The sequence below is a fragment of the Periophthalmus magnuspinnatus genome, chromosome 16, assembly GCF_009829125.3.
Source record: "Periophthalmus magnuspinnatus isolate fPerMag1 chromosome 16, fPerMag1.2.pri, whole genome shotgun sequence".
NCBI lineage: Eukaryota > Metazoa > Chordata > Actinopteri > Gobiiformes > Gobiidae > Periophthalmus > Periophthalmus magnuspinnatus.
Genome location: NC_047141.1, coordinates 3,330,958 through 3,346,391, shown reverse-complemented (window position 1 = coordinate 3,346,391; position 15,434 = coordinate 3,330,958). Strand labels below are relative to the sequence as shown.

The window sequence follows — 15,434 nt, the reverse complement described above, 5'->3', positions numbered from 1 at the left end:
AAAAAAAAAAAGTCCAGAATACCTCCTCTTTAGTGTGTAGGTGTTTTTAAGGGTTAGTTCCCATCCATCCATCCGCTTATCCGGGGCCGGGTCACGGGGGCAGCAGTCTAAGCAGGGACTCCCAGACTTCCCTCACCCCGGACACATCCTCCAGCTCCTCCGGTGGGACCCCAAGGCGTTCCCAGGCCAGCCGAGAGACATAGTCCCTCCAGCGTGTCCTGGGTCTTCCCCGGGGCCTCCTCCCGGTGGGACATGCCCAGAACACCTCCCTAGGGAGGCGTCCAGGAGGCATCCTGAGCAGATGCCCGAGCCACCTCAGCTGGTTCCTCTCAAGGTGTAGGAGCAGCAGCTCTAATCCGAGCTCCTCCCGTGTGACCGAGCTCCTCACCCTATCCCTAAGGGTGCGCCCGGCCACTCTGCGGAGGAAACCCATTTCAGCCGCTTGTATCCGCGACCTTGTCCTTTCGGTCATTACCCAGAGCTCATGACCATAGGACCATGGTCATGGGTTAGTTCCCTTTTTAAGTATTAGTTTCCTCATTAAGTGTTAGTTTCCTCATTTAGTGGTAATTTCCTCGTTTAGTGTTATTTTCCTCATTAAGTGTTAGTTTCCTCATTTCATGTTATTTTCATCATTAAGTGTTAGTTTCCTCATTTAATATTATTTTCCTCTTAAAGTTTTAGTTAACTCTTTAGGTGTTAGTTTCCTCATGTGGTGTTAGCTTCCTCATTTAGTCTTAGTTTCCCCTTTAGTGTTGATGAAAATCATGTTTCTTTGTGCTTGTACTGCCCCCTTGTGCTCAATGTTAGTATCTTTGGTCTCATCAAATAATCCAGAGCAGTTAAAATCACAGTAGCCTAGACATTAATACAAACTTTGTTTGAAGGACTTTAAAGCTGCACTATGTCCCTTTTCTAGTGTTTACTTGTCTCCACGGAGATGTTATTGCTTTACCTGAAATGTTCCACAGGTAAACGTATCTATTGTGTTTTTATTGCACAAATACATAACTTGAAAAACATGCATTATTACTGGCTTGCCTCTCCACAGATCTGATTTGTAACTTGGCTGACTGGCGTCTCCTGCTTGGCTCCAATAATATCTCCATAGAGACAAAAAGGTGACAGTTACATAGAGCAGCTTTAATAATTGTGAACTAAAAGGTGAAATAAAATCCACATAAATCTTGTCGTAAAAAGTGCAACTGTAAAAAAAGACTCATTTAGAACTCAGAGGTCAAAGGGCAAATATCAGAGGAGAGACGTCCAGAGATAGTCCCACATTAGATCTGGTTTAGACCTGGTTTAGACCATGGCAGCCCTGTTTTAGTCCTGGTTTAGTCCTGGTTTAGTAACCTCGAGCTCATGTTGATCCATGTTCATCACGTCATCCTCTTTTTGATGGTAAAAAAAGACTAAACCAGGACTTCTTAATGCCATGATCCATGTTCACCATGGGTCGCTTCTTGGGGATGTAGTAAGACCAAACCAGAACTAAACTATCACTAATCCACATCTAAACCAGGTCTAAACCAGGTCTAAACCAGGTCTAAACCAGGTCTAATCTAGGTCTAAGACATGGTCTAAACCAGATTTAAACCAGATTTAAACCAAGACTAAACCAGAATCAAACCAGAACTAAACCAGGTCTAAATCAGGTCTAAACCAGGTGTAAACCAGGTCTAAAGCAGTTCTAAGACATGGTCTAAACCAGGTTTAAACCAGATTTAAACCAAGACTAAAAAACCAGAATCAAACCAGAACTAAACCAGGTCTAAACCAGGACTAAACCAGGACCAAACCAGGACCAAACCAGGTCCAAACCAGTTCTAAGACATGGTCTAAACCAGGTTTAAACCAGATTTAAACCAAGACTAAACCAGAACCAAACCAGAACTAAACCAGAACTAAACCAGGTCTAAATCAGGTCTAAATCAGGTCTAAATCAGGTCTAAATCAGGTCTAAACCAGGTCTAAACCAGGTCTAAACCAGGTCTAAATCAGGTCTAAACCAGGTCTAAACCAGGTCTAAATCAGGTCTAAACCAGGTCTAAATCAGGTCTAAACCAGGTCTAAACCAGGTCTAAACCAGGTCTAAATCAGGTCTAAACCAGGTCTAAACCAGGTCTAAACCAGGTCTAAACCAGGTCTAAATCAGGTCTAAACCAGGTCTAAACCAGGTCTAAATCAGGTCTAAACCAGGTCTAAATCAGGTCTAAACCAGGTCTAAATCAGGTCTAAACCAGGTCTAAACCAGGTCTAAATCAGGTCTAAATCAGGTCTAAACCAGGTCTAAATCAGGTCTAAACCAGGTCTAAACCAGGACTAAACCAGGTCTAAACCAGGTCTAAATCAGGTCTAAACCAGTTCTAAACCAGGGCTTGTTTAGCTCATTTCCAATCCATACTCCGCGTCCATCACGGGCGTCTTCTCGGGGCTGTAGTCGCGGTCAGTTCTCTCCACGTACCGCTGGAGGGTGCTATAACACTGCTCGCTCCGGGTGAATGTGTAGAGCTCGGAGATCTCTTCCCAGGCGCGGTGGTTGGGGAAAGGGAACGGCGCTGGGTCCTTGTTTTCGAAAAAGCTCTCCAGATTTCTCTCGGCGAGTTTAGTGGCGTAGTCGACGGCGAACGAGTCGAAGCGCTCCTTCTCCTTCTCCACGTAGCGTTTCCAGAAGGTCAGCTGCAGGTAACTCACTTTGGAGCGACAGTTTGTGTAGCAGGTCCCGCACAGACCCACCACCGCCGCCACGATGATGATGCACCAGCCCAAGATCTACACACACGAGGTTTGGAAAGTGAGCCACACTGGTCAGATGCACTTACATTAAAGATACTACCAGGCAAAAGGGTTCTTTTAGTTTTACTACTTTCTACATTTTATATTCATACAGAACACATCAAATATATGATGCAGATAAATGTAATTATGTAGTAATTAAAGAAATAACTACTGAATATCTTTTATGTTTTATTTTCAAATTTCCTCCCTTTGCTTTGTCAAAAAATATTTAGTAGATCTGTTTAGCCTAACTGTTCTTTGTTACATAATTCCATGTATCTTACTTCTTGTATTTGATGTTTTCTGTTTGTAAAGTAGTAAAAATGTCTGAATGAAACAAACACAGGTTTGTTTGTGATGAGGAAACATCATTATAACCACAGACTGTGTAAAAACATGGACTCAGTGAGTGTGACGTTATCACAGCATTCAGCTCCAACTGAAGCTCATTGAAGCAGCAGTTTCATCCATCCACTTTCTTCCACTTTATCCAGGCCCGGGTCACGGAGACAGCAGTCTGAGCAGAGAGGCACAAACTTTCCTCTCCACACACACACTTCCTCCAGCTCTTCCAGGGAGATCCCGATGCATTCCCAGGCCAGTCAGAGACATAGTCCCTCCAGTGTGTCCTGGGTCTTCCCCGGGGCCTCCTCCCGGTAGGACATGCACACCTTACCAGGGAGACGTCCAGGGGGCATCCTGAACAGATGCCCGAGCCACCAGCTGGTTCCTCTCATTGTGTAGGAGCAGTGGCTCTGCTCCGAGCTTCTCCTGCATGACTGAGCTCCTCACCCTATCTCTAAGGGAGCGTCCAGCCACCCTGCGGAGGGAAATCATTTCGACCGCTTGTATCCGTGATCTTGTCCTTTCGGTCATTACCCAGAGCTGAGGGCAGGAACGTAGATTGACCTTGATTCAAAAGGTGCATTTGGCAAATTGAGACATGGCCTTAGTCCTCCAGACCCTGCCCGTCCTCCCCCTTCACTCTCCTCTTTAGTCCTCTAGACCCTGTTTAGCAGTTCTATTTGACATGTGGTACTGGGCAGACATTGTGCTGAGTCCCACTTTAAAATGAACCAGTCAAATGGACTTATAAAATAAGACTGATGTACATCTGTGTTATTGTTTAGTGTTGGTCTGCGTAATGTTCTCTGCAATGTTCAGTGTAATGTTCTCTATAATGGTCAGTGTAATGTTCTCTGTATTGTTCAGTGTAATGTTCTCTGTAATGTTCAGTGTAATGTTCTCTGTAATGTTCAGTGTAATGTTCCCTGTAATGTTCAGTGTATTGTTCAGTGTAATGATCAGTGTAATGATCAGTGTAATGTTCTCTATAATGTTCAGTGTAATGTTCTCTATAATGTTCAGTGTAATGTTCTCTGTAATGTTCCCTGTAATGTTCTCTGTAATGTTCCCTGTAATGTTCTCTGTAATGTTCAGTGTAATGTTCTCTGTAATGTTCAGTGTAATGTTCTCTGTAATGTTCCCTGTAATGTTCAGTGTAATGTTCTCTGTAATGTTCTCTGTAATGTTCAGTGTAATGTTCTCTGTAATGTTCAGTGTAATGTTCTCTGTAATGTTCCCTGTAATGTTCAGTGTAATGTTCTCTATAATGTTCAGTGTAATGTTCTCTGTAATGTTCTCTGTAATGTTCAGTGTAATGTTCAGTGTAATGTTTAGTGTAATGTTCTCTGTAATGTTCAGTGTAATGTTCAATGTAATGTTCAATGTAATGTTCAGTGTAATGTTCAGTGTAATGTTCTCTGTAATGTTCAGTGTAATGTTCTCTGTAATGTTCAGTGTAATGTTCTCTGTAATGTTCAGTGTAATGTTCTCTGTAATGTTCAGTGTAATGTTCTCTATAATGTTCAGTGTAATGTTCTCTGTAATGTTCCCTGTAATGTTCAGTGTAATGTTCTCTGTAATGTTCAGTGTAATGTTCTCTATAATGTTCAGTGTAATGTTCTCTGTAATGTTCTCTGTAATGTTCAGTGTAATGTTCAGTGTAATGTTCTCTGTAATGTTCAGTGTAATGTTCATGTTCATTGTTCTTAGGTTCTGGATGAACATGTCCCTTGGAACACCTGGTCCCAAAGTCTTGATAATCCCAGACCAGAACGTGACACAGAGCTGGGATCCAGCAGACAACAATATGCAAAACAAATTCATCTGTGAAAGCAAAGCACTTACCATAGAATAATACTACTGCTACTGCTACTTAAAGAGTAAAATGTACTACTATTACTATTACTATTACTATTAACTGCTATTATTACAACTACTGCTACTAATACTACTACTGCTACTGCGACTCCTCTTTCACTCTATATTTAAGTGAAGTATAAACATGAGCAGCGGTAAAGTATTTTATTTTTTTCTGCATAAAAATGTTCAAATATGTAAACATACTCTCTGTGTCTATCATATAAATAAAGTATTAAAAAAACATCTAAAACCTCTTGATGTTTTCATAAGGGAACAGCGTTAGAACATGGCAAAAAAAAAAAAAAAAAAGTCCAGAATACCTCCTCTTTAGTGTGTAGGTGTTTTTAAGGGTTAGTTCCCATCCATCCATCCGCTTATCCGGGGCCGGGTCACGGGGGCAGCAGTCTAAGCAGGGACTCCCAGACTTCCCTCACCCCGGACACATCCTCCAGCTCCTCCGGTGGGACCCCAAGGCGTTCCCAGGCCAGCCGAGAGACATAGTCCCTCCAGCGTGTCCTGGGTCTTCCCCGGGGCCTCCTCCCGGTGGGACATGCCCAGAACACCTCCCTAGGGAGGCGTCCAGGAGGCATCCTGAGCAGATGCCCGAGCCACCTCAGCTGGTTCCTCTCAAGGTGTAGGAGCAGCAGCTCTAATCCGAGCTCCTCCCGTGTGACCGAGCTCCTCACCCTATCCCTAAGGGTGCGCCCGGCCACTCTGCGGAGGAAACCCATTTCAGCCGCTTGTATCCGCGACCTTGTCCTTTCGGTCATTACCCAGAGCTCATGACCATAGGACCATGGTCATGGGTTAGTTCCCTTTTTAAGTATTAGTTTCCTCATTAAGTGTTAGTTTCCTCATTTAGTGGTAATTTCCTCGTTTAGTGTTATTTTCCTCATTAAGTGTTAGTTTCCTCATTTCATGTTATTTTCATCATTAAGTGTTAGTTTCCTCATTTAATATTATTTTCCTCTTAAAGTTTTAGTTAACTCTTTAGGTGTTAGTTTCCTCATGTGGTGTTAGCTTCCTCATTTAGTCTTAGTTTCCCCTTTAGTGTTGATGAAAATCATGTTTCTTTGTGCTTGTACTGCCCCCTTGTGCTCAATGTTAGTATCTTTGGTCTCATCAAATAATCCAGAGCAGTTAAAATCACAGTAGCCTAGACATTAATACAAACTTTGTTTGAAGGACTTTAAAGCTGCACTATGTCCCTTTTCTAGTGTTTACTTGTCTCCACGGAGATGTTATTGCTTTACCTGAAATGTTCCACAGGTAAACGTATCTATTGTGTTTTTATTGCACAAATACATAACTTGAAAAACATGCATTATTACTGGCTTGCCTCTCCACAGATCTGATTTGTAACTTGGCTGACTGGCGTCTCCTGCTTGGCTCCAATAATATCTCCATAGAGACAAAAAGGTGACAGTTACATAGAGCAGCTTTAATAATTGTGAACTAAAAGGTGAAATAAAATCCACATAAATCTTGTCGTAAAAAGTGCAACTGTAAAAAAAGACTCATTTAGAACTCAGAGGTCAAAGGGCAAATATCAGAGGAGAGACGTCCAGAGATAGTCCCACATTAGATCTGGTTTAGACCTGGTTTAGACCATGGCAGCCCTGTTTTAGTCCTGGTTTAGTCCTGGTTTAGTAACCTCGAGCTCATGTTGATCCATGTTCATCACGTCATCCTCTTTTTGATGGTAAAAAAAGACTAAACCAGGACTTCTTAATGCCATGATCCATGTTCACCATGGGTCGCTTCTTGGGGATGTAGTAAGACCAAACCAGAACTAAACTATCACTAATCCACATCTAAACCAGGTCTAAACCAGGTCTAAACCAGGTCTAAACCAGGTCTAATCTAGGTCTAAGACATGGTCTAAACCAGATTTAAACCAGATTTAAACCAAGACTAAACCAGAATCAAACCAGGACTAAACCAGGTCTAAATCAGGTCTAAACCAGGTGTAAACCAGGTCTAAAGCAGTTCTAAGACATGGTCTAAACCAGGTTTAAACCAGATTTAAACCAAGACTAAAAAACCAGAATCAAACCAGAACTAAACCAGGTCTAAACCAGGACTAAACCAGGACCAAACCAGGACCAAACCAGGTCCAAACCAGTTCTAAGACATGGTCTAAACCAGGTTTAAACCAGATTTAAACCAAGACTAAACCAGAACCAAACCAGAACTAAACCAGAACTAAACCAGGTCTAAATCAGGTCTAAATCAGGTCTAAATCAGGTCTAAATCAGGTCTAAACCAGGTCTAAACCAGGTCTAAACCAGGTCTAAATCAGGTCTAAACCAGGTCTAAACCAGGTCTAAATCAGGTCTAAACCAGGTCTAAATCAGGTCTAAACCAGGTCTAAACCAGGTCTAAACCAGGTCTAAATCAGGTCTAAACCAGGTCTAAACCAGGTCTAAACCAGGTCTAAATCAGGTCTAAACCAGGTCTAAACCAGGTCTAAATCAGGTCTAAACCAGGTCTAAATCAGGTCTAAACCAGGTCTAAATCAGGTCTAAACCAGGTCTAAACCAGGTCTAAATCAGGTCTAAATCAGGTCTAAACCAGGTCTAAATCAGGTCTAAACCAGGTCTAAACCAGGACTAAACCAGGTCTAAACCAGGTCTAAATCAGGTCTAAACCAGTTCTAAACCAGGGCTTGTTTAGCTCATTTCCAATCCATACTCCGCGTCCATCACGGGCGTCTTCTCGGGGCTGTAGTCGCGGTCAGTTCTCTCCACGTACCGCTGGAGGGTGCTATAACACTGCTCGCTCCGGGTGAATGTGTAGAGCTCGGAGATCTCTTCCCAGGCGCGGTGGTTGGGGAAAGGGAACGGCGCTGGGTCCTTGTTTTCGAAAAAGCTCTCCAGATTTCTCTCGGCGAGTTTAGTGGCGTAGTCGACGGCGAACGAGTCGAAGCGCTCCTTCTCCTTCTCCACGTAGCGTTTCCAGAAGGTCAGCTGCAGGTAACTCACTTTGGAGCGACAGTTTGTGTAGCAGGTCCCGCACAGACCCACCACCGCCGCCACGATGATGATGCACCAGCCCAAGATCTACACACACGAGGTTTGGAAAGTGAGCCACACTGGTCAGATGCACTTACATTAAAGATACTACCAGGCAAAAGGGTTCTTTTAGTTTTACTACTTTCTACATTTTATATTCATACAGAACACATCAAATATATGATGCAGATAAATGTAATTATGTAGTAATTAAAGAAATAACTACTGAATATCTTTTATGTTTTATTTTCAAATTTCCTCCCTTTGCTTTGTCAAAAAATATTTAGTAGATCTGTTTAGCCTAACTGTTCTTTGTTACATAATTCCATGTATCTTACTTCTTGTATTTGATGTTTTCTGTTTGTAAAGTAGTAAAAATGTCTGAATGAAACAAACACAGGTTTGTTTGTGATGAGGAAACATCATTATAACCACAGACTGTGTAAAAACATGGACTCAGTGAGTGTGACGTTATCACAGCATTCAGCTCCAACTGAAGCTCATTGAAGCAGCAGTTTCATCCATCCACTTTCTTCCACTTTATCCAGGCCCGGGTCACGGAGACAGCAGTCTGAGCAGAGAGGCACAAACTTTCCTCTCCACACACACACTTCCTCCAGCTCTTCCAGGGAGATCCCGATGCATTCCCAGGCCAGTCAGAGACATAGTCCCTCCAGTGTGTCCTGGGTCTTCCCCGGGGCCTCCTCCCGGTAGGACATGCACACCTTACCAGGGAGACGTCCAGGGGGCATCCTGAACAGATGCCCGAGCCACCAGCTGGTTCCTCTCATTGTGTAGGAGCAGTGGCTCTGCTCCGAGCTTCTCCTGCATGACTGAGCTCCTCACCCTATCTCTAAGGGAGCGTCCAGCCACCCTGCGGAGGGAAATCATTTCGACCGCTTGTATCCGTGATCTTGTCCTTTCGGTCATTACCCAGAGCTGAGGGCAGGAACGTAGATTGACGGTAAATCGAGAGGTTTGCCTTTGGATTCAGCTCCTTCTTCACTACAACAGTCTGATACAGCGACCGCATCACTTCAGACGCTGCACTGATCCACCTGTCAATCTCACGCTTCATCCTCCCCTCACTCGTGAACAAGACTCTGAGATACTTGAACTCCTCACCCACCTACAGATGGTGCCATCTATTTCTGTTTGAGGACCATGGCCTTGGATTGGGAGGAGCTGATTCTCATCTCAGCCACTTCACACTCGGCTGCAAACCGCCCCAGTGCTGCAGGTCCTGGCTCGATGAAGCATCAGGACAACATCATCTGCTCACAGTTATAGGGGCCAATTTGGAGCCCAGTTCCATATTTGGAATTCTGACCATGAGTCTCATAGCAACCAAAGAGCCAATCCAGAGTGAGACTGTTGAAGGTGACACTCCTTTCCGTCTCCACTGTTGGTTTAGCAGGGAATGGGCGCTTAGCAACACTGTCAATCAAACCTGTTGCTCACGCTCGCAGGAGTGACCTCGAGGAAAGAAGGCGCCTGGTTTGTTTTTCTTTTTTTCTTTATTCTGTACAAATTGATTTAATCTTCCAAAAAAATATGATTTGTACCAGATTTAGGTGCAGGTCTCTGTAGGACATGCCTCTGTAGGACATGTCTTATGGAGGTGCATGTCTCTCTAGGACATGTCTGGTGTGTTTTAGTTGTTGTAAAGCTCCAGTCACATATTTAGAGTGAGATTTGATCCCTGCCTTAGTCTTAATCCTGTTTTAGTCAAAGCCTCGTTCCACTGTCCAAACATGGCCCCAAACACGAGCTGGTCTCCTGCTGTTTACCTGCTCAGTCAAATGGCTCTGAACAGTCATATTCATCAAAGATCAGAAGTTAAGATGCAAACACAACAAAAAGCATCTTTGTCTAAAAATATATAAATGTGAGGTAAATGTGGCATCTTTACATTAGTCTGAAGTCAGGCTAAAAACAGAGGCACAATTATAAAAATATGTGATTTTTATGGATGATTTCTAAGAGAAAAAAAGGGGTCAAAGTGACCCCAGAAGAACTTCAATGCAACTGCACTGTGAGGAACACACAAAGGGTTAATTTAATTTTGTATTATAACCTTATTTTTATGATAAAATGAGCCGTACTTTTGTAGAGCACAACCTCTTAAACTCACGAGTTTGTCAGAGTCTTGGGGAAGTATTTAAACAGGAGACAAAGGCTTAGGACGAGTGGAGACCTGCAGAGGCCCACCTCAAAACTCACTTTACACAGAGCCGACGCGTCTCAAGCAGACACAGCTCACAGTGAGGCTGCGATGTGAAAACAAGTTTCCAAATATTATAAAACTGCTCAGTGCCCTCTCCCTGTTAAACCAGCGGTGTGGGCACGAATGCACATTACCTTCAACAGCCTCGCTCCAGATTGCTCTTATGTCTATGTCATTTTTCTGGTGAGGGGTACACCACAAGGGAGGGGAGGGGTCATGGGAGGAGAGGGGGCTCAGGTGTCACCTCTGCCATCTTCTGGTGAAGAAAAAAATGTACAGACTGAAGCTTTAACAAGACCTAATACTTTACAGAGTAAGTTCTGACGTGGTTCTTGATATTTGATTAATTGTTCTGTGCTGTCTTTTTTTTTTAATCAATATTATTGTTTTTTTGTGATCTGAACAACACATACAAAATAAATAAATACAGAACTGTATGTTGTTACAGTCCCTCACTCCCACCACCAGATGCCGCTGTGCTCTCACCTGTGACTGCGACCTGAACATGAGAAGCAGCTCCATCCTCTCGTTGGGTGTCAGTTTGGAGCGGTCACAGGGGACATGGGCCAGTTCCTCTCGGCATTTCAACGTCTTATTCACACAAAACAGATTGACCACAACGGTTTCATCCAGGCCACTCACAGCGCACTCGTAAAAAGTCCCATTCAGCAGCGCCACCGACAGCCACATGATCGGAGCAACGCACGCCCCCGAGAAGATACTCAGGAAAACACGGAGGCAGGGGAAGCAATTCCCACGAGGGCAAAGTTTCATCGGATTTAAGCAGCATCCAGTGTAGAGTCTCCACATACGTGTGCTCATAAAAAGACCCAGAACAAACAAAACCACTGCAGGACCGAGCAAAAACGTCATTCCATAGGCGAAGTTTTGGTCATGGTTACAGGGGCACTGGAATGAAACCATAGAAAAGACTCGCTCTCCTCCGATCGTCAGAAGAGCCATGAAGCTGTATCCAATCGTGGCCTTTTGGTTCATGAAAAAACGCAGCACGGTTTGGAAGTTATCCATGATGTTTGTTGGTATTCTCTCCAAACACTAAAACGAAAGAAGAAGAGAAGAAGAGCGGGAGAGAGAGGGAGGGAGAAAGGAAAAGGAGCAAAACAAGCCAAGCCTCTCTAAGCTCCGCCTCTGGAGGAAAACCCCTCAGGCTCATCTGCTTCAGCTCTGAAACACAAGTGTGACTTTAAACTTGTGTTTATCTGAGACTTTAAATCAAGTTTTTAGGTCTGAAGTTGGTCTAACTAAACATTTACACTTTAAGTTTAGTCAAAAATGTACTTAAAGTAGGACTGGACCAGGACTAGACCTGGACTAAATCAGGACTAGACCAGGACTAAAGCAGAACTAGACCAAGACTAAACAGGACTAAACCAGGACTAGACCTGGACTAAATATTATATCAGCTTTAGAGGAACTTTTGTTCTAGAGGAAGTCAGACAGAAGTTAAACTCGTTCTTCAGGTTTGGCTTTTTACAGAAACACGAGCTCACTCTCACACTGTAGTGTTTATCAGACACAGTCCATGCTTCCACACAAAACAGGAGCAGATCTGGAGCTGGAATGTCTCGTCTTGGAGGTTTTCATATTCTAGAATGTAGTGATGCCACACTCCCAGATGGGGGCAGTGTTTCCTTTCAATTACACTGTACATTCAGGAGAAATTACACTGTACTTTCAGCAGGAATTTTTAAAAGGTAAATTCACAAATGCTGAACCTGATCATTTCTATTAGTGTCAGAACCAGAGAACTCAACATTCATAACAAGTTCCCCCGTATCTATTAAATATGCATAAACCATAAAAAACTGTGTCCTCTCTCTGTATCTGCTGCTGTCAGACTCATCAAATCAGTACAATCAAGACTTAGTACTGACCATTTAACATTCAAAAGTTTAAGAAATAAAGTAGTACAAGAACTGAGAAAAGCACAAGCTTCATATTATACTAAGCTTATTGGCAATGCAAAGGGGAATACAAATTCTCTTTGGAAACACTTAAATACTTTGACAAATAAAGCATTCAAACCTAAAAGAATTGGTGAACTCACCATAAATGGTAAAACTACTAATAACGGTGCCACTATGGCTGACAGCCTTAATACTCATTTTGTCCAGTCAATTGAAGAATTGGCACAATGTTTTGAGAATACTGATTATGTGAATATACCACCTTTAACGCACCTTGAGAATTATTTTTGCATCGAAGAAGTGAATGACACAGAAGTCACACGGATAATAAAAAAGTTATCAAATTCTAAATCAAATGATGTATATAATCTAAATAGCTGTTTTCTCAAGCGCTACAGTAATGTATTAGTTAAACCTTTGACACATCTAGTCAATTTGTCCATAAAAAAATCAAAATTTCCCTTAGGTTGGAAAAAAGCAGTGATTGTGCCAATTTTTAAAGCAGGAAGCCCAGATTCTATGTCCAATTACCGGCCAATATCAATTTTACCTATACTGTCCAAAGTAATCGAAAAAATTGTAGCAGCACAACTTACTGACTACTTGGAGGCTAATCAGCTCCTCAGCTCGCAGCAGTTTGGTTTCAGAGCAGGGTATTCAACCGAAATAGCAAACTGCTGTTTTATTGAAAATATAAAAAAGTCCCTCGATAGAGGTGAGGTCGTAGGAGCTGTGTTTCTCGATCTAAAAAAAGCCTTCGAAACCGTTAATCACAGTTTGCTTTTATCAAAAATGACATCATTCAATATCACCCCTGAGGTAATTTGTTGGTTTGCCTCTTACCTTCAGGATAGGAAACAGTGTGTTAAAGTGGCCGAAAATAAATCTCCATTCGCAAATATTCGCATGGGCATACCTCAGGGCTCCATATTGGGACCATTGCTGTTTAGTCTGTTTATAAATGACTTGCCTTTGATCTGCCCAGGTGTCCGCTGCCAACTTTATGCGGATGACGCAGTTTTTTATGCACCCGCCAAGACACCAGAGCAGGCGGCGGATGTTTTGTCCGCATGCATGGCTGAGGTTAGTCAGTGGCTAACTCAAAATAAGCTGACTCTAAATTTTGCAAAAACTACTTCTATGTGTTTTTCTATTAAAAAAATAAATGTAGACCAAAGATTTCAAATAAATTTACAAAATGATAAAATACAAGTAGTTAACGATTTGAAATATCTTGGGTTGGTCTTAGACCCCCAACTAAAATTTGATAAGCATGTTAAGAGTATAGCCAAAACAATACAAAGAAATCTAAATTGTTTTAAATTGATAAGGCAATATATTCCAAATCAGGCAGCCCTGCTGTACATGCATGGTATGATTTTTTCTCATATCTCCTACTGCATGACAGCATGGGCCCAGGCAGCTCCCTCAGCCACAAAGCGCATTGGTTCTTTGTACAACCAAGCAATCAAAATTATGGATCGAAAGCCAATCCGTTTTCATCATTGTCACATCCTTAAAAAATATAATCTATTAAGTTTTGAAAGTTTTACTAGTTTATGTTTTCTTAAATTATGTTTTAAGTGTATTCATAACTTGGCCCCAGAACCACTCAGTACATTTATACAAAGATTAAACAGCACCAGAGTGACAAGAGGCACCATAAACAAGAACTGTACAATCCCACAACGCAGAACCTCTTTTGGACAGTCCGCCTTTTCATATCAGAGCTGCAAACTGTGGAACTCACTGCCCACTGAAATAAAAAACATTTCTGAGTTGAAAATGTTCACCTCTAGGGTTAAGAAATGGCTGAAAATGAGTCAAAACTGTACCCACTTGTAAATAGGCAGTATGACAGAGAGAGAGAGAACGTGTGAGTGTTGAATGTATTTTTGTGCACTGATGTATCTATTTTATGGGGCAGGTGTTTTAATATATTTTGCATATTGGTGAATTGTGGAGAAGCTCAACCAGGGACGGGAGTTGAGAATTAGCTTTTGCTACAAACTCTATATGCATCACATCAGCTGCAATGTTCATGTTGTAACTATGTCAGATTGCATTGTCCCTGTCAAATAAATATATAAATAAATAAATAAATCATTTTGGTCTTAAATGTTCATATTAACCCGCTCTACATGATCCTGGGGTTTTTATTTCACTGTTGTGTCTGTAAATCAAGATATGAACATTAATAACAGACAAATCAAGCGCCTTCTTTCCGAGAGGTCGCTCCCGCTAGTGTTAGCAACAGGTTTGATTAAAAGCGTTGTTAAGTGCCCCCTTCCTGCTAAACCAGTGGTGTGGACGGGAAGGGGCATTACATTCATCAGCCTCGCTCCTTATTGGCTCTTTGGTTGCTATGATACTCGTGGCGTGTATAACTGCTCTAGCCTCGATGTGTTTCATTGGAGCTGAACGATGTGGGTGATGTCACACTCTATACAGTTTGGTATAAATATAACATATCAATAAATATTAAATATGATTGGCCCATAAAATGTGGTGATGTCATCTGAAACACAGCAACACATGTTCATGAGTCGTGTCAAGAGCGTGTCCAGATTCTTGACCATGAGCAGAATTTAGCCTGAAATAAGAAGCAACATTTTAAACCATCAAAATATATTGAAAAAAATTCAATATATGTCCAGTTTGTGACAAGTGACCCTCTGACCCTCTAACTTCTACCCATGCTCCTCTGCTCCTTTGACCCCTACTCCTCTGACCCCCTACTCCTCTGACCCCCTACTCCTCTGACCCTCTCCTCTGACCCCCTACTCCTCTGACCCCTGCTCCTCTGACCCTCTGACCCCCTACTCCTCTGACCCTCTCCTCTGCTCCTCTGACCCTCTTCTTCACTCCGTTGCACTTGTTCACATCACACAATCACAGATGCACTAAAAACACTATGCAACTAAAAACATGCAAAATTATATTTAGTTTTTATTTTATTTTCATTTTATTCGTGCAGCTCACCATGGCAACGGCAAAGGCTGAAGGCTGAAGGTTGAAGGCTGAAGACCAAAGCCTGGAGACTGAAGACTGAAGCCTGAGAGATCTTGCAGAGGAAATGAGTGCTTTAGAGCAGCACTTAAAGCACCAGAGGCAGGAAACCACTTTGTAACGTGACCACAACCACAGAACAAATGGAACTCACAACACACCATTATCAACTGTTACAAACTTAAAGTAAAAAAAACACACACATAATGCAAGATTTATTTATTTTTTAATTAAAAATACATTAAAGTATAACAGGAGCTACACCAAGTA

General features: G+C 42.3%; 1 protein-coding gene across 1 annotated transcript; it reads right to left on the bottom strand.

Moving 5' to 3' along the window:
• Positions 1–5,134: 5,134 nt before the first annotated feature.
• On the bottom strand, positions 5,135–11,310 carry LOC117383570 (calcium homeostasis modulator protein 5-like). Its single transcript, XM_033980771.2, has 2 exons — positions 10,714–11,310; positions 5,135–8,048 (listed from the first exon to the last, which is right to left on the bottom strand). The coding sequence occupies exons 1-2, from the start codon at positions 11,254–11,256 to the stop codon at positions 7,659–7,661; spliced, it is 933 nt and encodes a 310-aa protein (XP_033836662.1). The 5' UTR covers positions 11,257–11,310; the 3' UTR covers positions 5,135–7,658.
• Positions 11,311–15,434: the final 4,124 nt, after the last annotated feature.

Coding starts and splice junctions, on each gene's coding strand:
- LOC117383570 (XM_033980771.2), bottom strand. CDS start 11,256: ATGGATAACTTCCAAACCGTGCTGCGTTTTTTCATGAACCAAAAGGCC. Junction 8,049..10,713: donor TGTTCAGGTCGCAGTCACAG/GTGAGAGCACAG, acceptor TCGTGTGTGTAG/ATCTTGGGCTGGTGCATCAT.